General features: G+C 39.3%; 1 protein-coding gene across 1 annotated transcript in view; it reads left to right on the top strand.

Annotated features, from left to right (window-relative positions):
• wdpcp (WD repeat containing planar cell polarity effector) overlaps positions 1 to 25086 on the top strand; it is a 66310-nt gene that overhangs the window by 14331 nt on the left and 26893 nt on the right. The window contains exons 3-10 of the mRNA XM_077730424.1: positions 2357 to 2461; positions 5383 to 5427; positions 10234 to 10284; positions 11768 to 11838; positions 13307 to 13366; positions 13618 to 13732; positions 18576 to 18715; positions 21095 to 21286. Coding sequence (XP_077586550.1) covers positions 2401 to 2461; positions 5383 to 5427; positions 10234 to 10284; positions 11768 to 11838; positions 13307 to 13366; positions 13618 to 13732; positions 18576 to 18715; positions 21095 to 21286 — 735 coding nt within the window. The 5' untranslated portion in view covers positions 2357 to 2400. The remainder of the gene's footprint in view (positions 1 to 2356; positions 2462 to 5382; positions 5428 to 10233; positions 10285 to 11767; positions 11839 to 13306; positions 13367 to 13617; positions 13733 to 18575; positions 18716 to 21094; positions 21287 to 25086) is intronic.

Below are 25086 nucleotides of genomic sequence, written 5' to 3'. Positions count from 1 at the left end.
GTAATAGTTTGGGTGTCTTGAGTTGCAAAATGCGATACTCCACATACCCCTGTACCGGGGGAAACTAGATAAGAACCTCTTGTCAGACAGAAAGTCAGGCTGACACAGCTTTACCTTTTTGGGATTTTATTTTTTAGCATCTTCTGCATAAAATACCAGTTTATTTTTTGACAATCTTAAACTGCAATACTCGAATATGGTCTTCAGAAATCGCGTGAGAATGCTCATGCATTCATACTGGTCAAAAAACTGTAGCACGTAATGAATCAAATGATGTGGATTAGGTATAGTAATGTTGAATGATGTTAATTTAAACAGAATAAGGTTGTTAAAAGAATATATATATATATATATATATATATATATATATATATATATATATATATATATATATATATATATATATATATATATATATATATATATATATATATATATATATATATATCTATATCTATATCTATATATATATATATATATATATATATATATATATATATATATATATATATATATATATATATATATATATATATATATATATATATATATATATATATATATATATATATATATATATATATATATATATATATATATATATATATATATATATATATATATATATATATATATATATATATATATATATATATATATATATATATATATATATATATATATATATATATGCGGCTTCACTATATCACAGATTTTTTTCTGGAAAAAAAAGTTAATAGAACTGTAAAAATCTATGCTGAAAATCGCAAGCGGAAGCCACTCCCCTGTCTTCCGCTTGCTATGCCTGGGGCGTCGGCCCGTGATCAGGTAGCGAGCAAGGTTTGCCCTGGTCGCAACAGGCAGCGACACGTTTTTTGGAAGAGCTGAATGTAAAATGTCATGTTTCAAACAGATCGCATGTGTGGGGAGGCTGCTGGCTGGATTCAAAAAAAGCCACACTTAATCAACAAGTTCGACCATCCTCATGCTTTAAAAAAACAAGAACAAAGTCTAGGCACCAAAACATGTATTATGATAGTAATAATAGGGGTGGTCTTACTTCATGGTTTTTCGAATATCGATGTCTGGTCCACATTATCCGTGAAATTCGAGAAATTACTATATTCTCATCATCAGTAAACATAGGATCATTGAACTTCTGGAGTGAGTTTGCTGCACTGAAAGTAAAGGTCGAGTCACATTGCCCCACTTTTCAGTTTTCTATTTGTTAAAAAAATGTATAAAATGTCCAATAAATTAGATTCCACTTCACGGTTGTGTTCCACGTGTTGTTTATTCCCCCAAACAATTTTGAACCCTGAAATGTGGCAAAATGTTTAAAAGTTCAAGACGCAGTATACTCACAAGGCACTGTATACACGTACCCCAACTCGCCACACTCCACTACATACTGTTTTAAGTGAAATCATGTTTCGAACAAAATAGGAACAATTCGAAATCTTGGCCAATGTATTTTTCCGATCATGTGTCATTTCCTGATAATTTTGTGTAGCAGTTAGCTGTTGCTTAATGTTGATTTTGGAGCACTTTGGGGTTACATCTGAGTCCATTTCTGTGTATTTAGCGGGAACTCTTATTTACTTTGTGGAATATCATTTTATATTTATTTGGATTATTAAAAAAATATATATATATATATATTTTCCATTGATTTGGGTTCATTCCTGGGCCAGAGTTGAAAACCCCAAAAAGTGAATGGGGATTCGTTTTTGTGGGTCATAGTTTAAAGTTACTGACATTAACAAAATGATCTGAAGACTGCAGAGTTAAGCATATACAAAATTACACATTTGCATTTTTTGTGCTGTGTTCTAAGCCTAGAAAATATGCTTACTGGTGAATAGGAGTGAGCTGATGTTTGTCCTCATTGAATTATTATTACTCCGTTTTTGTGGAGATATATGCTCTACTGACTACCATTCGAGTAAGTCTATGTAAACAAAATGGAAGCAAAGAGAGGAGCCACCGCAGAGGGGTGACCTCAGGATGACATTGATAGGCTGTCATGGGACCCATTTTTTTCACATCATGGACTCGCAATGACAGATGTCCACTTGAGGATTGACAGGTCGCACTAAGCAGGTGGCATTGCACGCATCAGTGTGTAAAATTAGTACAACAATAATTGCAGGCCACAGTTATGAATTCAAACAAGTTTCGTTTTTTGGCAACCATGGATGACAATAAACATTCAATCTTTTTGAACTGGGAGAGTTGGCAACAATCATTTATACAGCAGTCCCTCCAAATACAATTTGATCAGTGTATATCAACTTCACAGCGTTAGAGCATGGAAACCTGATTTTTCTCTTGTATTTTTCTCATACTCTTTCAGTTCCCTCTCGATCCAGACAGAGCCGGATTTCCTGACTACATAAAATGGCGTTTTGCCTGGCTGAACTCCACCTGTGGTCCACCAAGAGCTCTCTTCAAATTCAAGGTATTTACTATCCAGTTCCATGTCTTTCGCTCAGCAATTCTGTCATCGGTCACTTTGTTTGCTCTCCACCACACGTTTATGGCATTGTGTTCTGTCAACACTCAGTCCACGCCGCTTGACGTCAATTGGAATTCTTGTGTTGCTTTCGGAGCATTCAGTTGTTCGTCGATGACAGTTGTAATTGTTTAGCGTAACGGCACCCGACTTTACAAGGGAGGGGAAATTGTTGCTTGTTGTAAGGGCCACATACCCAGATTGAAATGGTGTTTTCTTTTTCACTGTTGACCACTGACAATGATGTTTGTCAAATTTTAACTAGATAATTATTTAATTGAGATTGTTGATTGAAAACAAATTGGTCCATTAAATGATTACCTGTGCAATTCAATGGATCAAATGTGGCAGACAAATGTTGGCATGTATCTGAAATTAACCAATTTTTGCACAAACGGAGCCCATGGTGCTAACTATTCAAGGGTGTATATGCAAAATCGAATAAAAATAGAGCACACACAGATGCACTCGGGAACTCAAGAGTGTTATCAAAATGGAACACTCACCCGAGTGGTTACAGATGAACGCATCCCAAGTGGCAACATCATCATGATGTACAAGAAGGGCATTGAGCGAAATGAAATGAAAACGTATCTCATCTCATTTTCTGAACTGCTTTATCCTCATTAGGGTCACAGGGAGGTGCTGGAGCCTCAATCGGTGGCCAGCCGATCGCAGGAAATGAAAACATCATATATATATAAAAAAAATAATAATAAAAAATGCTGCTTTATTATAAGAGCTACCGAACAGAAAAGAAAAAAATATCACTGAAATATATGGTACTTTATGCATAAGCGAATAAAAGGTTTAGCTACCCTCTGGTATACTGTGGTACCTCTATGCCTCCACATACAAAAAAAAGGCGTTAACATGCAAATTACTGTTCCAATATACAAAACTAAGATCTAAGTTATGAAAACCTCCAAAACATCAATACATTTTCTGTATCTGTTCCCATTGGCTGTCTCACAAAATCAACTATCCATGTTTTTTTTCCTCCGACGTGGTTAAAGCAACTTTAAATTAAAATTACGTACTACTGCGAATGAAATGGAAGAAGCGGGTCCTATTAACTATCCACGTCTGATACTACAAGGCAATTTGGCCATAACCCACCTACCATCGCTACGATTATAAAGCAGAAGTAAGCATAAATAGCGACATTTTAATACATTAGTACATATTTTCTCACATCTTTTGTGGAAAATTAGGGCATTTTGATAATTTTTGTGAGTGAATTTTGCAACGCGCACATCACCTGTGGAAAAAGATTTTTGTCTCTGTTGAAAATGTTTCCTAAATGTTGACGTTCCTCGACATGCTAAATGCGGGTTGAGTTCAGGGGTGGGGAACTATTCCACAAAGAGCCGCAGTGGGTGCAGATTTTCATCACAATCCATAAAGAGGACACCTTTTCACTAATTTGGTGTCCTGCAAGTGCAATCAGTGGATTGCAGTCAGGTGCTTCTTGTTTTCTATAGAAATCTCATTGATAAAAGTGTCTGTGCTGGATCAGATGGAACAAAAAACTGCACCCTCAGCGGCCCTCGAGGAACGGTTTTCACACCAATGGTTTAGTTGCCATTATTTTTTTAAAGGACCGTAGAACGCGGTAGAGAATTTACACATAAAATATGGCTCTATTTAGGAAAAATCCAAGTTTCAAAACAAGTTCTGAAACCAATTCATTTTGTGAGTCGAAATACCACTGTATTTGGCTTTTATTTCAGATTTTTTTTCACAAACATTAGCCGCCTTTAGACAGCCCTTCCAGTTCAAAGATTCGATAGTGGCCATGCGTTTGACATTTTTGTCACTTTCCATGCTCGGCAGCTATCTGTCCATCTCCTCCCATTGCGGCATTTCTCCATTTTCTTGTTTTCTTTTTCTTCCACACCGTTTTTTACACTCTACTGGACTTTCGAGGAAGATAGTGTTTTTTTTTCTTTTCAGGTTTGAAAATATTTGAATGCGAATCCACATATTCTGTGTTAATCCAGGCTGTCATCCATACAAATCCAGGTCGGCCCATTTTTGTGGAGTTTGCATGTTCTCCCAGGGCCTGCGTGGGTTTTCTCTGGGTACTCCATTTTCCTCCCACATTCCAAAAAACATACATGTTAGGCTGGTTGGACAACAACTTAAATGGTTCTTTATCTCCGTGTGGGTTGGCTGACTGAATTCAAGGTGTAATCATCCTGACATTGATTTATACCTCTACTTCATTTGTTAATAAATAAAACAACGTTACTGTAGTTTCCCATGTTTACAGTCCAGATTCATTAAATTAGTGCTCAATATTAAATACACTCAGTTGTTCTCTGTTTTTGTGGAGTATAGTGCGTGTGTGTTTGTTTTATTTGTGTGACCTCAGCAGCAGAAAAAGTGTCAGCACGATAAAGAAATGATGTGTTGTGCGAATATTGACTTTTGGGCCCTGCTGAAATAACGTTTAGCAGAAAAATGCTTACCTCTACAATTTCTGTTGCAGTGTGTGTTAACAGCTCATACATGTTTTTGTGATTCTATTTTCAATGTGTCCGTTAGATTCTCCGAAAGGCCAAAATGGGAACAATTGTCTTTATTAACCCCAGCCCCACATCAATTTATTTCTATTTCTTCTTCTTGGACCACCTTCCATCCAGGCAGGCCCTCCTGGCATGACGCCCCCACCCCTCTCCTGTGGTCTTATCTAAAGCACGTTGCTGGCAGACGGGACAGGCCGGTGCCTGATAGCGATTGTTTATCCCATGGTGCAAAAATTGCTGATTTGTCTTGTGCTGTTTTTTATTTCTTTTTTTTTTTTTTACCCTGACAGCGCGATGCTCATCTCTCTTTCTCTCTTTCCCTCTCTCGCCCCACAGACACAGATATTGGCACATATCAGTACTGCAATAAAGAAAAGCCAGGTAAATAGTGTTTATATCTCCTCTGTTTGTGTTTCTGATAAGTTGTATTTGGATGCAAACACACACACATAACTTAGATGCTGATTTTGTTTAAGGGTAAGGTGGGTCTTTGATTATTCTTGTCTACACACAGGCTGTGTTAGTCTGGGAGATTTACATGTTAAAACATGTGCACAGGTTGTTGTTATTATTACCACCAGGCTGATGTTGACCCAGGGTCCTGCCACAAAGCGATAGGAGAGCTAAACTGTTGACTTTCTCCTAGATCCCATAGCAAGGGGCCCTCCTCTCGTGGAGGCTGCCCATATATTGCCTCAGGCCAGGAGGATTCGTATAAGCGGCCCCTTTTTTGTCATTGGAGCTGTGGGGTTATTTCATCTTAATAGGCATCAATGATGGTGTCATCATTTGTTATTAATGTCATTGGCTGCAATGACAGCGATAGAGGTCCAATCCATTTACACCAAAAGGCAGAGTGGTTATCATTTCATATAGAACTCAATTGCTAAGCAAAACAACACCAGAACCAAATTGTAAACTTGTGTGCAATATTTATTTTCTCTGTGGATTTTGAATTTTGAGTTTAAATGTGATCTTGCTAAAATTGCTTCTGAAATTATGTTTTTTCTCCCCACAAACACACAGTTGCTTTATGGTTGGTTGGGCTGCCATGTCAAAATGACTAATTTGAAATGAAACAATGATCAAATTAGTCCATAACTATTTTGATAATGGATTCGCCATTTAGAGATATTGTTGACATGAAAAGTTCTACTTTTTGGTGTTTGCTAAAAAGTTATTACTTCAATGTTTAAACATTTTTATTTAAAAAATAAATGCTAATAAAACCAAATTAATAACAACAATCATGTTTTATGCAGTATATGAAAAGATCAGTAGATTAATCACAAAAATCATCAGTAATTACTAGTTCACTATCAAAATTATCATTTGGAGCCGCCCTAATGTAAAGTTGCTTTTTTTTCTTTTAACAGCAGCCCCTTACCTGTCCTGGACACACAGTATATATAGTGTGGTGACTTCTTGTTTTCTTTTAATTTTGTTTGAACGTTACTTCTGCAAATCAGCTTGTACAAGTAAAAGATAGATGAAGAGTATTTTATTTTTGCCTCTAACTTCTGTTATAAGACAGTTTGTTGTTCTTTTTAATCTGCCCTGAACCGTTTACTTTCGCATTCTGTTTGAGTGTGCATTAGTTGAGCGTCTCGTGCCCACTAGAGGGAGACCCAGGCTCATTGGACCGCCTCGGGGGTCCCCTGTAGCCAAATAGCCCACCAGAAGCCTTCCCCTCCCATCCACACCCGGCCTTCTCCTTGAGCAGGTGCCCATGTCTGGGCCTGTCAGCCGCCCCCCAATACCCACCCCCTTATCTGATTAATACTGCTAATCCAGGGGATGTTCCAACTGGAAGGCTCGCCATCTTGCTGGCTGTGACCCGGCCAAGAGGCGCCATTGTGGAGAATGGTTTGCCAAAATGCTCCGTCGGGTTTATGATGGAGTTTGACATATGAAGTTGAGAATTAAATAATCAAATCATTGGCTTGCAGTGCTAGTGATAGACGCCCAATCAATTTTAACGGAAAGGGTTGGCAGTAATGAATTGCTGCACCCCGTCTGAGTCAAAATAGATTGGATGAAAGTCAACGTCAGTGGCACTGAAATGTTATTATTAACTGCCAGCACTCCCAGTTCAAATAATTTGGATCTATATCGCTGTCACTGGCAACCAATAAGTTGGTAAACCTTGCCTGAAAGGGAATAGGTTTTTTGTTCGAAGCAGCCATTTTTGACCGAATTGCAGTCCTAGAAATTTAGAACAAAAATGCCCCAACTATAAGGCTGTGACTTAGCCACTTTGTGGTGTAGAGGTTCACTCACTTACCTTTGGTGTGGGCAGGTGCGGGTACAATTTCTGTTGATGGAAATATGATTGTGAGTGTGCATGATTGTTTATGTTTCTCTCTCTGCCCAATGGCTGATTGGTGATGAGTCGAGGTTGTAGTCTGCCTTTTGCCCGATGTCAGCTGGGTTAGGCTCCAGCAACCCTCTGCAACTTTTTTGAGGATTTGTGGAATGGAAGATGAATGAATGAATATAGAGTTGTGCCAAATCATAATATAGCCAAGATTACTATATTATATATGTATTTTCGGTGATTATATGAATTTTTAAATATTGTAATACTAGTTATGCTGAGTTTTCATGATAATATCATACATTATGGAAAATGTCAACATAACACTACTGACCGACAGTGGCGTAAAAATGTGTTTTTTGCATTTTCATCACACACAAAGGTTTCAGATCATCAAACCAATTTTAGTATGACACAGAGATAACCCAAGGAAATAGAAAATGCTGTTTCTAAATGATCATTTTATTTACCAAGGTAGAAAAAATTACAAACTTGTCCAGCCCGCTGTTAAAGAGTAATTGCAGCTGAACCTAATAAAGGGTTGTTCCACCTTTGGCAGCAATAACTGAAATCAAGCATTTACGATCATTAGTTATCAGTCTTTCACAATCCTTTGGAGGAATTTTGGACCACTTTTCTCTGCAGAATTGTCTCAATTCTGCAATATTAGAGGGGTTTCTAGGATGAACAGAAAGTCCGGACTTTGACTTGGCCACTTCAAAACCTTAACTTTGTTTTTTTGACCCATTCAGAGGTGGACCTTGTCATGCTCAATGCTCCAAGAGCGCTGAAGTTTTAGTGCACGAACTGATGGCCGGACGCTCTCCTTCAAAATTTGCTGGTAGACAGCAGAATGTATTCTTCCATCAGTTTTCGCAAGTGATTATGGGTGACTACAGCTGGTGACTTCTCTGAAGCCATTTAAATAGGGCTCATTGGATGCCAAAGCCCACAAATGCTACAATGGGAAAGTCAAATGAGCTCAGCATGGATATAAAAAAGTGAATCCTTGACTTGAACAAGTCAGGAAAGTCACTTGGAGCTATTTCAAAGCAGCTGCATGTCTCAAGAGCAACAGTGCAAACAATTGCTTGTAAGTATATAGTGCATGGCACTATTTTGCCACTGCTACAATCAGGAAGAAAATGCAAGCTATCACCTTCTGCTGAGAGAAAATTGGTCAGGAGGGTGAAGATTCAACCGAGATTTACCAAAAAGCAGATCTGCCAAGATTTAGAAGCTGCTGGAACACAGGTGTCTGTGTCCACAGTCAGCGTGTTTTGCATCTCCATGGACTGAGAGGCTGCCATGCAAGAAAGAAGCCCTTGCTCCAAAAGCGGCACCTTAAGGCTCGACTGAAGTTTTCTGCTGATCAATTGGACAAAGATAATACCTTCTAGAGGAACGTTCTGTGGTTAGACAAAACAAAAATCGAGCTGTTTGGCCACAATATGTTTGGAGGAGAAAAGGTAAGGCCTTTAATCCCAAGTACACCATGTCTATTGTCAAGCACGGTTGTGGTAGTATTATGTTGTGGGGCTGTTTTGCTGCCAATGGAACTGGTGCTTTATAGAGAGTGAATGGGATAATGAAGAAGGGGGATTTCCTTCAAATTCTTCAAGATAACCGAAAGTCATCAGCCCAAAGATTGGGTCTTGGGCGCAGTTGGGTGTTCCAACAGGACAATGACCCTAAACACACATCAAAAATGGTAATGGAATGGCTAAATCAGGCTAAAAGAATGGCCTTTCCAAAGTCCTGACTTAAACCTCATTGAGAACTTGTGGACAATTCTGAAAAAACAAGTCCGTGTCAGAAAGGCATCAAATTTAACTGAACTACACCGAGGAGTGTTCAAAGATTCGACCAGAAGCTCTCCAGAAGCTTTTGGATTCGTACCAAAAGCGCCTAATTGAAGTGGAAATGGTTAAGGGACATGTTACCAAATATTAGCGTTTGTATATTTTTGACCCAGCAGATATGAACACTTTTTTTCTGTTCACCCATGATAAATACCATAATAAATTAATAAAAGAACCAAACTTCTTGAATGTTTTTTGTGACAAAGAAGTATCTGTTCCAATCACTCTATCAGAGAAAAATCAGAGTTGTAGAAATAACTGGAAACTCAAGAGAGCCATGACATTATGTTCTTCACAATTGTATGTAAACTTATGACCACAACTTTGCATAGTATATAAAACAATTTCCAACAGCACTTTTAGCCTCTTGTCCAGAGTTCAACAGACAATATACTGAACCCCACATTGCTCTTGATACTGCGTCATCAGTAGTTGAATGAGGAAATAGTGACAATAGTGGCTTGACTTGAACGGAGAAAAGTGCTATACAAGTGAAACCCAATATTCCATTTTGAAGTGAATTCAATCACAAGTTGAGGAGAGATGTCTCTCCTCTCCCACTCAATTGTGTGAAATATTTAATTATTTACAGATTCGCAAAAAAAACTCTCATGAAGCCATTCCTAAATGTAATAGGATGCAATATTGTATCCTAATCTGTGCATACACCATCACCCATCGCTGAAGGACCGCGCAGCAGCGGGGACCCTGCCGTATTGCTCACGGCTGAGCGTCTATTATACAAAGACTACATGATACAAAAGACATAAAACGGATACATTCTACATACTGTAAAGTAGTAGGCGAAGCCAGAAAGCAGGATTTCCAATAACATCATTCACTTTAACACATATGAAGCATGGAACCAGATTTTTTTTATCTCTAATATCCAGTCCTGATCAACCATATATAGTGTTTGGGGATGATTTTCAGGATTCACCATAAAAACTGAAGTATAAGGGACTTCTTCATCTTGTAATGCTCAACTGTATTTTTCCCCCCTCACAGCCAATACCCAAGAGCATCACTATTTCAATGAGAAAGTCCACTTTACTGAAGGTACAGTAATGATTTTGAGTCTTGGGCAAATCACTTCTTTTTATTCTCACCCTCCCACTCAACCAGTAGTGGAATACAGACTGTCTTATCAGGAGACGAACACTCATCACATCCCCCGCCCCGCAACACCGCAGAAACCGCCACACCCTCCCTTCCTGCATTTACATAGTGTTTACCTCCTCCTCCCATGCGTTCTTAATGGAAAACTTTCCTTTTTATTTTCCAGATATTGCACTCCATTAAAAACAACAGTCCCTCTTTTTCCCCACTGTTCCCACCATTGAAGCTGAGGTCGTTTATATGTGGCCGCCAGCAGATACTCAAATTCAATTATGCGTTCTGTTTCCTCACGCTGCTCGGCCACCAGAGATGGAGAAGCCAACATGAAGGAGGCCTTTTGCGCCAAGCGAGAGGTGGCGTCAGGGAGATAACTTGAGTGCGCAGCAATTAAGTACGCGCTATCCTCGAGGACCTGTTTTTGAAAGGACGTTGGCCTACTCCGGGCTGAAAGCGGCCGACTTAACACTTCCACTCACCGCTCTGGGGACCATGCCACAGTAATGGAAAACCACTTTATTGTCGTATTGCGCTTTAAAACATGGTGTTTGCAGATAAACATACACTTAAAAGCTCTGATTGTGTTGATAATCATACCAGAGACATAAGAATGTAATTTTGTTTTCCCGAATTAATGACATCCAACCCATATTGATTGGGAGAGATGGCAGCTACATTTTTCAAATGGGAAAAAAAAACAGAACGAGGTAAAAAAGTAAATATCTTCAAATCATCTCCTCTCATATTCTGAACCCCTTTGTCCTCATTAGGGTCGTGGGGGTGCTGGAGCCTATCCCAGCTGATTCCAGGCCAGAGGCTGGACACCCTGGATCGGTGGCCAGCCAATTGCAGGGCACAAGGAGACGGACAACCATACACACAACTCACTCATACCTAGGGGCAATTTAGTGTCCAATCAGCCTACCATGCATGTTTTTGGAATGTGGGAGGAAACCGGAGTACCCAGAGGAAACCCACACAGGCCTGGGAAGAACATGCAAACTGCACACAGATGGACATGATCTGGATTTGAACCCAGGACCGCAGGGCTGTGAGGCCGACGAGCTAACGACTCGCTACACCAAACCACCGCTCTTTTATTGATGAGTAAAAATACTTATTTACTCTATAAAGGGTTAAGCACACGTCTTTATTCCCCCATTTCACATCCGTACAGTCCTTTTTTAAACAATAGCCTCGTTTTTTAATTAGTACCCTTAGTTATTCGTTTTTTTTCCCTAACATAATTAGCATCACTTCCATCTTGGTTGTGTTGTCACCACCTTTTATTCACTGCATTGACCCCCTGTCACACTTCAGCTAAATACGTTTGGATTTTGTTCGCATTCTTCCTCCTTTCTCTCTCCAGTTTCCACTTGTTAAAAAGTTCAAGTCACATGATCTCCGACATGGTTTTGTCTTCTAGCTCGAGGCTACTTGTGGACCCCTGCGAACCGTCGTCCGGAGAGGCTCCGCGATTCGCTGAAGGAGCTAGAGGTGCCCGCCTCTGTCGTTCAACCCCCGTGTTTCTCCCTCGGGGGATTTTCTGAGTTTTCCCTTTCCGAAACGCTTGATTGATTAACAAATAGGGGCATTCTCTCTGTGCGCTACCTCTGGCCTTCACTCTCCCCGTCATTCGCGTTTGTTCTCTTGCCTCCCTGCTCCTCTCTCATCACCTCTCTTTTGGCCCTGCTCTGTCATCGAGGGGGATATTTGAGGGGATCAGGGGACTCGCCGGCTGCCCCCTCATCCCTTCCCCATCCTCCCTCCTCTTCTTCCTCCTTTTCCTTCCTCTCCCTTCATTCACTCCACCGCCTACCCCAGCCACCCTCGCCCCTGTACTTGGGGCACCAGTACAGACCTGGCTTTGTTTGCTGGAACCTGTCTGTGACTACACATACACACACACACACACAAACACACACAAACACACACACACAGACGCACACACACTGCTCACTCGTGAGTATTGTTTGAAACTAGGAACACATAGCTTACCTCCACGCCCTCTCCTCCTTCTTCGTTCTTCTCTCCTCCCATCCAATCACCGCAGCAGGGTTTGGAATGTGGCAGGAATGACTGACATTACACACACAAAAGTAGTCTGGGCAAGCTGTAGAACCTGTGTTGGCAATTGTCTGCTTATTTGTACCACCTGCACAATTAATGGAAGTGGGTTTGACTGACGTAGACTCATTCTCCACTCTTAAAATACACTTACTATACTAACCGCTTTATAGGACATGTGACTCTTTTCGTTAATATGAAAAAAATACTTTAACCCGTAAAAAACTGAAATTCAAATTTTTGAACAGCATATTTCATATATAGTGTGACCTAAATGAACCAAAATGTAATGTCCACAATTGTGGTCATTCGGTCTCATTCATTCAGTTGTTTGCTGAACCACTCCTCATAAGGGTTGCGGGTGTTCCTGGAACCTATCCCAGCTGACTTTGGGCCAGAGGGGGACACCCTAAATTGGTGGCCAGCCATTCATTGGGCACAGGGAGACAAGAACAACCATTCACACTGTTACTCATACCAATGGGGTAATTTAGAGCATTCAAAAAGCCTAAGCTCCATGTTTTGGGGATGTGGGAGGACACTGGAGTACTTGGAGAAAACCCACACAAGCCCGGGGAGAACAATCAAACGCCAAAAAGTGACCTGTGTATTAGAACGGATATGGGAATAAAAAAGCTGCTTTACCATTGACAAACACTGCTGCAGCTCTTCTTTTCGATGAGTGGAGAAAGGGATGCGAATGTAATAAAGCAGAAAAGCTACTCTGCACTGTCAATTACCTAATATGTTTCGATCAATCTGTTTTTCGTGTTTGTAATCTGGTGAGGGATAACAGAATAGTGAGATGTCACGTGCTATGCTTGACCCATTTGGTTTAGGATTATGACTGATTGTGACCTGTTTCTTTTCTATTGCCTAACACTTTATGCTTATTCAGGAACTTTTACAGACCAACACCTGCGTTCAAACCAGATGGAGGAACACCTACTGTTGCCAGGTACACAAAAACACACACACACACGGATATACGCATGCACACTCTTATTTCATTCAACCTTATGTAGTTCTACCTCATAGTCCTCCCAGAGCAGGCCACAAATTAGCAGGTCCACTGTAGTTTCCTTGATTTGCTCCTTCCCTTTTCTCCCCTGTGTATTCCCCACTCTAATTTGTTTTATTTGTGTGTGTGTGTGTGTGTGTGTGTGTGTGTGTGTGTGTGTGTGTGTGTGTGTGTCTATCTCTCAATAGCTGATACTTAGCAGCGGTATACTGGTAACCTTGACCCTCAGCGGACCCCAACTTGATCAAGTGTGCATCGACCGAGTGTTGGTGGGGCGACTGCCAGGTGACACCGTGACTGAGGGTTAGTGAGAGAAAAGAAAGCATAGGGTCTTGCCTTTTGTCTTTCATAGTTATCAGATATTATACCTACAGACACCACCTGATTTGGACAGGGCACTTTTAAAATCCAGAGAGAGAGAGAGGCAGAGGGGTCTCCCCTTGACACAAATGAGTATTGACACATAAATAATGTTAAAAATGCTCCCAATAGGAAATCACGATAAAGTTGTGCTCGACAATGCACTTCGAGTTGTCCCCGCTACTGTCTCAATACAGATTTATGTTGGATATATGAGTTGGGTCGCAAAGTGAGGTTGATGAGTAAAAATAATTGCTTTGTAACAAGAAAAGCATGAAGTCTGTTAGGCTGCAAAATTCCATAAATTCCCCTATACGTTATTAAGCAAGAGAAAAAGTGGTGGCTTGCGGTCTGACAAATACAGTAGGAAACAACAAATTTAAAAAGTTTAAAGTTTAATTTCAATGGCTGCCACTGGTGCCAAAGTGTCCAAGCAATTTTTACTAGGAGGGAATAATCAACACCATTCAAAATGCTTTCAACGTCTATTATCGTCAATGGGACTGTAACGTGATCATTTATTCCCTGCTCCTCACACATGGAACCACATTTTTAATCACACCCTTTTATTTCCTCGGTCACACACACACGGTCACACACAATGCAGGTGCCACAGGTGAGCAAGCCGTCTCTGGTAGCTAATTGCGGACAAATCCTTTTGTGTTGTGTGTCCAGGGGCCTTCTCTTAAGAGCATCCATCAGTGTTTTTCCTCCATTGCAGGTTCCTCCAGGGGGTCCCGCACCCCACTTTACCTTATCCCTCTGCCTCACCTCCCTTGCTAGTTGCCCTTGCTCAGCAGAGAATAAGCGGCAAGGAAAATCTGCTAATTATTTCTTTGTTTCTGTATCAATTTTTTGTTCATAACACCTCGCTTAGCCTAAACTAAAGACACACGATAAAGCCGCACTCGCGCATACACATCTGCCTTTTGTAAATGTAATAAGAGATTTATTTTGAAAAGACAAGTGACTGTTTGCTGCGCTTTGTATCCTTAAAAATACATACATATTACACATAGAATAGACACGCACTAGTAGTCCACAGGTAGTCACGTGATAGGCCGCCTCCTGCTGTGGTAATTATTAGCGTAATGCTTGTAGGAGTAGGAGTGGGCGAATTCAGGGTGGGGGGGTTTGATGATGGGGATTGTGTGGGAGTGCAGCTCTCCTCACATCTGTCACTCGTTAAATTAGAATGGTTAGGTAATCAGAGGATGAACACTTGGGAGTGCACTTTGCCACGTGCAATTAAGACATACAGTTTAGAGTTTGTGTGTGTGGTTGTTCTATGGAAAAATGTTGCAAAAAGTTACATAATAGTCGCTTATTCTCATGGGAATCACGTGGGTGTTGGTGCCTATTCACAGCAACAACTGGCAGTAGCCGGGGACTATCCTGAATTGGTAGCCAGCCAATTTGCACGGCAACAGGAGACTAACAATCGTGCACTTAGACACTCATACCTGGGGACAATTTTGGAGCGTTTAATACATTTACCATTAATGTTTTGGGGAACCCACACAAGCACCGGAAGAATATGCAAACCCACCTGAGAATAAAACCTCAATTTTAGAACTGTAAGGCGGACGTGCTAACCACTGTGTCACCGAGGCACTCTGAGAATAAAGTTGTATTCTTTATGTACAGTGGTATATCTACTTATGGAATTAATTGGTTCCAGAAGTAGTTTTGTAACTTGGATTATTCGCAAGTAGAAGCATATTTTGAATTGAATTAGCAAAATTCACTTCACGATGTTCCATCCGATATAGTAATTATAAGAGCACTGCCTTTTGTAGAATCATGAGCATAGTATCATATTTACAAGGTTAATTTCGTTGGGTTAAATGTATTTTCTTTAAGAAAAATTAAAATTTGACATTATTTGAGGAAAAAAACTGATAAAAAACAAAAAGGTTGTATTTTGTATACCATTAGAAAGAAAATTGCAGATAAAGTAATCCTGGACCGGATGTTAAAGTGAAACAACGTAGATTTGACTGCGTAAAAATGTATTTGAGTTTGACTGATTTTCTCTGCAGTCAAATAGTTGACTTATTCAAACAAACGGCTGCTTTTGATGTTGCAGCGTCTTTATGTCTCATATTTATTGAGCCAATCCTTTGCCAGCTGCCCTTTTTGTTTCAACACGCCATAGAAACAAACTCCTTTTTAATATGCGAATGGAGAAGATAATCCCGTTTATGCGACTCCCGGATTAGAATAAACGCAGCCAGACTTGTGAGGAGCCAGTGTGTTCCAGCCAGGTCCACCATCTTTCTTCTATGCCTTAGTGGTGTAACAATGGCGGATAATTCTCCTTTATTCAACTTTGTCCGCGTTCTCCACGGCCGTATTTCCGTTGCATCATAGCGAGGGCTAGATTACATATGTTTGCTCCATCAAAGAATTAGCCGCGTCCTTTTTGGCCGACGAGCCGCCCATGTGCTCCGCGATTAAGCGTCCTTAAGTGATTTTTCATAGCCGGTTTCATTTACTGCTGTTTTAAATGTGCTTTGGCTAAGCCCATTGGCCTCTTATGTCAACACGCTGCTCAAGAGATGGAATTAAATGGATTTAGAGGGGGATGTGCCTTCCAGTTTATGTGCATCTGTGTATGTGTGTGCATGCGTGAATTTGTATTACATTTGTTTATGCTGGCGGGTGACTGCTTGCATATATTTCATATGGGAGTGTGTTGGATATGTTTATGTTGATTTTTTTGTGTGAAAATGGTTGCTTTTTGTACATGCTTGCAGTATTTGTGTGAATGTATGGACTCCAAAAAGCTAATCAAACACAAGGTCTGAAGTTGTGAGCACGGTGTGCTTTCATATAATAATGCTTGTTTGGGAACAAATGGGCCTTTAAAAATTAAGACCAAAAATATTGAATTACATTTTAGCTTTTTAACAAAAAAATATTTTAAAACAATTTCAAACTATATTTACTGTAGTACTGTACAGTTGTTAGCTGGATTTACAGGTCTGGGGTCGAGGGTTCAATCCCAGGTCGTTCCTCACTGTGTGGAGTTTGCATGGTCTTACCGGTCTTGTGTGGGTTTCCTCCAGGTACTCTGGTTTCCTCTCACATTCCAAAGACTTGCATGGTAGGCTTATTGGACACTCTAAATTGTCCCTAGGTATGAGTAGGAGTGGGAATGGTTGACCATCTCCTCATGCTCTGCGATTGTCTGGCCACCGATTCAAGGTCACCCCCGCCTCATGCCCAAAAGTCAACTAGGATAGGCTACAGAACCGCCCGCGACCCTTACGAGGAAAATGTGGCTCAGAAAATGAATGAATATTTTCTAAATATTTTTTATTATTAGAAAAAAGTTATTTTTACAAAACCACGTATTGCGCAAAACTGAGAATACACTCAAAATGAAAGATTTAAAACTATTTTATCAAGACGCAATTGTCTGAAAGGTTTTGGTTGATTGATTTTTGTCTCGAAAAAACATGCAATACAATCATTCTTCAACAGAAAATGAAATAATACAAAGAGAATAAATATGCAATTCTTTGCAAAAAAATCTTGGGGAAATAAACATAAAAATGTTTTATTGATATATATAGTATTTGGGTGTAAAAAATACATAGTGAGAAAGTAATTTCAAAAATGTAATATGAGAATAATCATACATTTTACATACAAATACAGTACATATGGGTGGGTTCCTTGTACAGTATGTTGACATATGCTCATGCTGATTTTTGCAGTTGTGCTTGTGTTCGGAAGGGTGGGGGTATGTTTGAAGGGGGGTCATGTCCGTCTGGACTCTTAATACCGAAAGGGCCACCTGGTCCGACATTGGCTGAACAGCCCGCTCTCATATCCTCTCCTTCATTTGGGAACGAATGGGATTAATTCTAATCCCGTTTATAGACACCCGTCGAGATCAATACTAAACTGCATTTAACTTGATTTGCCTTTAATCTATCACAAAGATGCTTAGTATACTGCATTAACCGTTGCAACTAAAAGCCACAGATCACCTCCTAACTCTAAATTTTATAATGGTGTTCAAACCACAGGGGTATTTTGCACATACCAATGTTTCATGATCCCAAAACTCAGCATACGGGGACAGCGGCAAGGCGCCTGGCCTGGTTTTCTGTTTTCAACCCGTCTTTTCACCCCCTTTCTGACTATTTGCATATTAATTTGGAATTCATTTGAAGTGTAATCATAGTAGCACCCTCCGCGTGTATAAATACACACATACAAGTATACATAGCGTGGTTAATTGTGGGTTAGATTTCCAAATCTCAGGGTGCAGCCTTACTCATTCAACTCAAAGCAGCATATCTGAGAGACATGTGTTACAGCCCCCCTTCCTTCGTTGCCATTTAATTGCTTTCATAAACAGATTAATTTGAAGGAGAGTGGGGGTGTTTAGGCATGGTGGTGTGTGTGTTGGGGGGTTCTTAATTGCTAATCAGCGTTTCAATGCGGCTACTGAAAAGTTGAACCGGATCGAGTGTTTTTATATAAAATAACACCAATAACATAAAAAGCCTCGGAGCTTGTCAAGCAGAACGTTTAAGAAAACTGGGAGAACTGGGAGAATCTGGGTTAGGAATGGGAACCAAGATTTCAGGAAATATTGCACTAAATGTATAACACATCCAGATGCTTCAACTCATTGGGTGCCATTAATGGCGATAGACACTCGATCCAATGACTGGTGATGGGCTATCACTGTCCAAATTGATTGAACGTCTATTGCCCTCATTGAAAATGACACATGATCATTAAATTTTGTTATGGTTTGTTTCAGCCATTTTGGGTGATGGGCTGCTCGTGTTGTCCTTTCTGAAGCAAAGTCAATTGGCCGTCATCTTCCTCAACAAGAAGGACAGGGACCACACCCATGAAACTGGAAGGGACATAGAAAAGATTTCGCCTTCTACAATCAAGGTAAATCCAATTTAATTGTATAAGTACAAAATACATTTTTAAAAAGCATTTTGGGTTCAAATTGTACACCAGTAACAAACACAACATACACACGTTGACATACCAGTCAACGTATACGTTTTTCTCATGTTTTATACATTTTTTTGGATCATTTCAAATTGTAGAAATAACAACTTTTGTGCGGGAATTTTTTTAAGTATGTTTTTTGTAAAGCTCGTTCTAACCATTTCAGCTCTAATCCGGATCGTCTCGGTCACTGGTAGCAGACGAAAACGTCATCATTGACTCCTAATGTTCTCATGCTTTAAGCATGATCTGCGCAAGCGTATTCTCTTTTCACATGTGTATGTTTTCTTCATAAAAATATAGCGCGTCAGAAAGCAGTGTACTGCATACAAATGATGCACCAACTGATTGAGCACTACATCCACTTAGGGTAAAATTTTTGACTTTTAAGTGCGCCCCTACTGAGTAAATATGTACCGCCTTGCATTTGTATGTATGGTTTAGTAGCACTTAATAAGGGGATTTGTAATCATTAATAAGGGGAGAAAACTTTGCCATACAATTTTTAGGTAAACTATTATATTTGCTAAGTTTATCAGTTTGAACTTTTTTCGCAGTATGGCTAAGCTTTGAACTTATACTCAAGTGTGACTAATATGTTTTTTTTCTTTCTTTTTTTAGTTTAATTTATTCAATGACGGGACAATACATATTAATGAACATATTCAAATTCATGTTGATTAACATATATTTTTAAATATTTAAGATTATTGCCAAAAGTTATAGTTATCCACAAAACTTCACATGTTACATTAACAGGTCCATATTTTACTGTGATTATCTAATGTTTATATATAATCCTAGTAATTATCATGTGTTCTTTGTTTCTGATAAATTAAATAAATAAATATTCATATTCATGTTAATGAACATATATTTGTAAATATTTCAGATTATAGCCAAATGTTATAGTTATCCACAAAACTGTTAAAATGTTACATTAACAGGTCCATATTTAAGTATTATTCTTTAATGTTTATATATAATCATAGTAATTATAATGTGTTCATCATTTCTGATTATTTAAAATAAACTGCCCCCAAAAATGCAACTTACACACCAGTGTGACTTCTAGTTATACAAATACAATAAATGCATTTCCTTTGTAGTGTATTCAATTACTTATAGGTTTAAAATGATTTATAAATTATTGTAATTAGTTTTTATGTATGTTTAACAAAACATTCCAACACCTGAGGCAGCTGCAACCATCAACCGACCTCAGCATCATTGGCTGTTACACCACCTTTTCTTCATTTCTGTTTTTCATCTTTTATTATTAATGTCTATTTTTTTTCTGTGGGGCTTCATTTTAGCCATGTGCATATTTTGGGGGAAGGTCTGCCACGCTTTGCTTCATAATGAGCTCTCCTGGCACACTTTGCCTTTGGTCGAACATTCACAACTCATTCACTCATTTCCTTTGATCGCTGATAACCGTGCTAGTCAAAATGGATTGACCATATATCGGTGTCAAATGCAGCCAATGAGTTATTTGACTAGAATCCCTGTCATGATGCTCCTTCATAAACACGCAATCCGTAACCTTTGTTTCTATCCGCAAGCCTTGACGCGTCAAGTTGGCAATGAAGAATAAGAGTGAGGTAGACAATTAGCTTAGAGGTAGTGAACTTAAGCTTGTTTGATTGAATGACGGATGGACACGTCCAAAAGATAAGAAGAGCGAACTGAATAAATTGAGTTTTTTTTTTTTAGATCAATAAGAGGTTTCGGTTCAAACTAAGGAGCATTCACTTGTGAAATCAGGAGCAGGATGTCCAAAATGACATTCCATTCCATAAAGCAAAATGTGTTTGTTAAAACTTATTTCTATGTAGTAGCGTACCCATCTGAGCTTCACTGTTGCATGCGGTTGTGTGTATGGAGCTGAATGAAAATGATGGCAGCCTTGCAGACGATAAAGGGAACAAAGTGTAGCCCAAAACCGCTGAATGGGAGATCACTGACAGATTGGGGAAAATGGGGGGAGGGAATCAGCGGTTTAATAATAACACACTATATCTACCCTTCGCACATGCCCTCTCATCTCTTTTCTAGATATATATTTATATATTTATATATTTCCTACCAGCGTTTGCTGGTCAGCAATAAGCAGAAAGCACTTTTCTGCCGGGCTGGATTAGTTTAGCCCCCCTCTTCCTTCCTCGGCTCTCCTCCAGCTTAGCCCACTGGACCAGGGCGATATGTGCATCTACTGTGGAAAGTGGGGGTGTTGTGTTGCGTCCAGCATGTAGTGTGTAACATGGCGAATACATACGCAAGAATTTTGCATGTGTTTTTTTATTTTTGTAGGTGACAAGTGTGGAGGTGCCAGGATGGGCGCATCGCTTCCATCAAGGCCTTGCGCTAAACTCAATGCAGGTCTTAGCACTGTGTTGGTGGAGGTCCAGTGATCATGATGAGGGGCTGTGGCCCTGGAACTCCAAAAATGCGCATGGGAACAACCTGGTTCTGCTCAGCTGCTCATCCCTGGAAAGTGTCAAGGTGACGACTCTTGTTGTGGAAGTATGTGGCAGGCTAAGAAGGTGATAGATATCCAATCCATTTTGTCTACAAAACTGACTACAGATTATTGCCCACTACTCTCAGTAAGAATGGATTGGAAATTTATGACCGTTAATAGCTGATAATGACATAACACATGTTTTTTTCCCTCGATCTTACAATAATAATGAATTTATACTATATAAACACCTTTCTAAAAGATTCCAGTACGATAACAAAACATTCAAACAGAAAATGAATACACATTTAGAGAAAAAAAATATAATGACACAAACAATATCAAATACTTCTGAAAACTAGAGGAAAAGTTAAATGGAATTGGCAATTTCTATCATAAATGCCCAAACAGGTATGAGTCAATTTTTCACACTGCAGTAGACATTCTGTCTCTTGAGGAAATCTAGTACTCATCTGCTGCTATTAGGGGGGTCTGGAAGTGACCAGCCATTGGCATTTGATTTTAGTAACATTTTTAAATAAACAAAAAAAACGTAAATTTAGAAAAAAATCGGACCCCCCCAGTCCAAATGGATTACATGTCTTTCACCATCAATGCCTGCAAACGGGTTAACATTTCCCATCAGAATGTTTTTTTCAATGCCGTTTCCGCTCTTGCTTGCATGGGTGTCGGGATGTTTGTAACTGAAAGGGTTCCACCTCTCTCATTGCAACTATTTTTTTGCACCTTCCATGCATGAATATGCAAAAGCTGAGACTAAGCACGCATGAAGCGCGAGCGACGCCCACACACAAAATCTTCCCGGCCTATGGCAAGGACCCTCCAGCTCAGCCAGTTGCCCCGCCTCCCCCCGAAAAACACGAAAGATCCCAATTTACCGACGTGAGGCTTAACTATGCACATACTTAAATATGCCCCACGTGAAGGCGAGAACGTGGATGAGCGTTTCCAATCAACACATGAATATTGAAATCATCAAAAGCAGATGCTGCAAGTCAGTTCTTTATTCTTAATTTTTACAAGTGTTTATCACACTCCTTCACCACTTTTTGGTGTATCCCCAGCATTTTTTTCTCAGATGTGCGGTGTGAAATGGAGCAAGCGCTTTTTCAAAAGTGAATTGGATCGCTTCCAGCGAGTATATGTGTTCCAATTTTGTCCGCCATTCTAAACCCATTTTCTTCTTAGTCTCTCTGCATTCAGAAAAGTCCGGGTTTCACCCCTTCCTTCATTCATTTTCCCCATCTCCTCTTCCTTTTAAACCAGTGGAGCCTCTGCCAGGGAGGTCAAGACGCATCGAGTCGTCATGTCTATTCACAATAACATCACTGGCTGCAGATGATTGTGTGACATTGCTTAGCCAATCAGTGTTGTGAAGAATTTGACTAAGAACATTTTATTTTACACTTAAGTACTCAGTCGGAGACCTAGGTTCAAATGCAGGTTGGTCCACCTGTGTAGAGTCTGCATGTTCTGGCCGGGCCTGTGTGGGTTTTCCCCGGGTACTCTGGTTTCCTCCTACATTCCAAAGACATGCATGGTAGGCTGATTGGACACTCTAAATTGTCTTTAGGTATGAGTGTGAGGGTGAATGGTTGTCCGTCTCCTCCTGACCTGCGATCGGCTTGCCACCGGTTAAGGGTGTCCTCTGCCGCTGGCCCGAAGTCAGCTGGGATAGGCTCCAGCACCCCCCTTGTCTCACACTAACTTTAATAAAGAGCACCACGGAAGAGGTTATTGATTGACTAGCATAGAGCAAAATGTCAGAGTAAGCCAATCAGAGACAATAAAAAACACCCTGCAATGGCTAGTACGGATCACTGGGGGTGCTGGAGTCTATACTTGCCAACTCTGGGCACGAGGCATGGGACACCTTGAATTAGTGGTGATCCAAATAACAATTTATCCTTTTTTTTAAGTAAAGTAAAAGTAACGAGTAATGAAATTTGATTACTTTTTCACAGAAATAACAATAACTATATCTCTTTACTTTTTGAAAGTAGTAACTTGACCAACACTTCTTATATAGTGGCACCCAGGATTAGTTGAAGCCTTCTTCATCAGAGTTTTTATTGAAATCACAAAGCAGCTCTTCTTGTCAGACCTAGCAACCAACAGCCATGTTGTAAAAAAAATGTAGATACTGATTCTATTATGCCTAACTAGCCATGGTTAGTCTTTAAATATCCTTCTGTAGTGGTACCATGGGTGTTCTCTCAAAAAGTTGGCCTTACCTGTCGATAAATCTCCTTCTCATTGTTGGGAACATTATTAGTATAGGTATGTTAATGAACAGCCGCTACTATGCACTAAAACACTGTGTTTTGGATATATAGTAACACTTGTTCTATTTAGATAGAGATTGTATATGTACCCAAAGTGGCAACGTGACAATGATGCTCCAGGTTGAAAATTGAAAGCCAAGCAATGAAACAAGTATAAAAAAAATTAAAACTTGATAGCCTATAAAATCCCTGAATTAGATCCGTCTTTATTAAAGCTGCATGATTCAAAGAGAGAAAAAATTTGGAGTCTTTGCTCGGAAATATTAATACATACATACTAAAAGTACACTTACCAGTAGAAAACTGTATGGTAATAGTTATGCCAAAACTATACTTGTCTAGCAATTAACTGATTGAAATTGAATTGAATGTCAAAATTGTCCTCCTGCTTTACAGAAATGTCATTCGAAAGACTATTAAGACAGTCCTACTAGTGCACTGAATTTTCCTATATATATACCAAGGATACTGAATAAATTTAATTTCAATCAAAAAAAATAAAAACACATTCTGCATTTTTCTTAATGAAATGTAAACAACAGATGAAGGCTTTCGTCCCGACAGGCACGCGTGGATGTAATTTTATTTTTCCCCCCTGTTATCTGTTGCCAAACACTTTCCCTACACTTGTTTGATCTGTATTTGCTGGTTTTAATTAATATTGACTTTGGCAGTGCTGCATGGTGGTGCAACAAGAAACACCTTAAAAAGACGCTTCTCCTTAAATGAAAGCATTTAGTTTGGAAAAAGAAGGAAAAGGGAAGGAAGTATTGTCATTTCTTCATTACTGTAGGAACACCATTGGATAAATTAGATGGGTAACATGTGGATTTGCTTCAAGAAATTTAAAGATCCGGTTTTGAGATTTAAAAAAAAATGTCAGTGTAATGAACAGCAAACCATTGAGGAATGGATCCACAGAACAAATTCAGAAACAGAAATATGAATGAATAGTTGATTTATTGAATAATAATAATAATCGGAAATTGGCTTTGTCGTCATCATCAACAACAAAAGCCTAATTGTCATCATAACCAGCGGCGTAGGACGAAATTGCTAGTGCTTCTCCATAAGGTGCATTTTCTCGGCAAAAGACCCAAAATAAAGAATAATTTCGGACTCGTAATTTGACATTCTGCCGTTATGGATACTTCGCATCACCCCTTGAGCGAATATCTTACCTCTCACTGTCTTTTGCTTACCTCAGTCAGTCTTAGCATTTTGACAGTGTCAATTTTTTTTTAAAAAAAAGTCACTTTGTTGTTTATATAGTTGACTAATGTGACACAAAAACATCCTGCCAATTTTCTGCTTAATGTTTATTTTCATAAAAACATATGGGTAAAAGCTATTCGCAGAATTTTGCGGAAATATATTTGCAGGATATATTGACTAATAATTTAAGGCTTGATTAACTGGTAAATTTACCTAAATTGCAAGTTGTACTTATTTTGAGAAAAATAAATCCGAACATGCTGATTTTGCCTAAAAATGCTGTTCATACTTGTTAGTAACTGATTGATTGTGGTATATAT

This window comes from Stigmatopora nigra, chromosome 12 (assembly GCF_051989575.1).
Source record: "Stigmatopora nigra isolate UIUO_SnigA chromosome 12, RoL_Snig_1.1, whole genome shotgun sequence".
NCBI classification, from domain to species: Eukaryota; Metazoa; Chordata; class Actinopteri; order Syngnathiformes; family Syngnathidae; genus Stigmatopora; species Stigmatopora nigra.
This window is presented reverse-complemented; position numbering and strand designations above follow the sequence as displayed.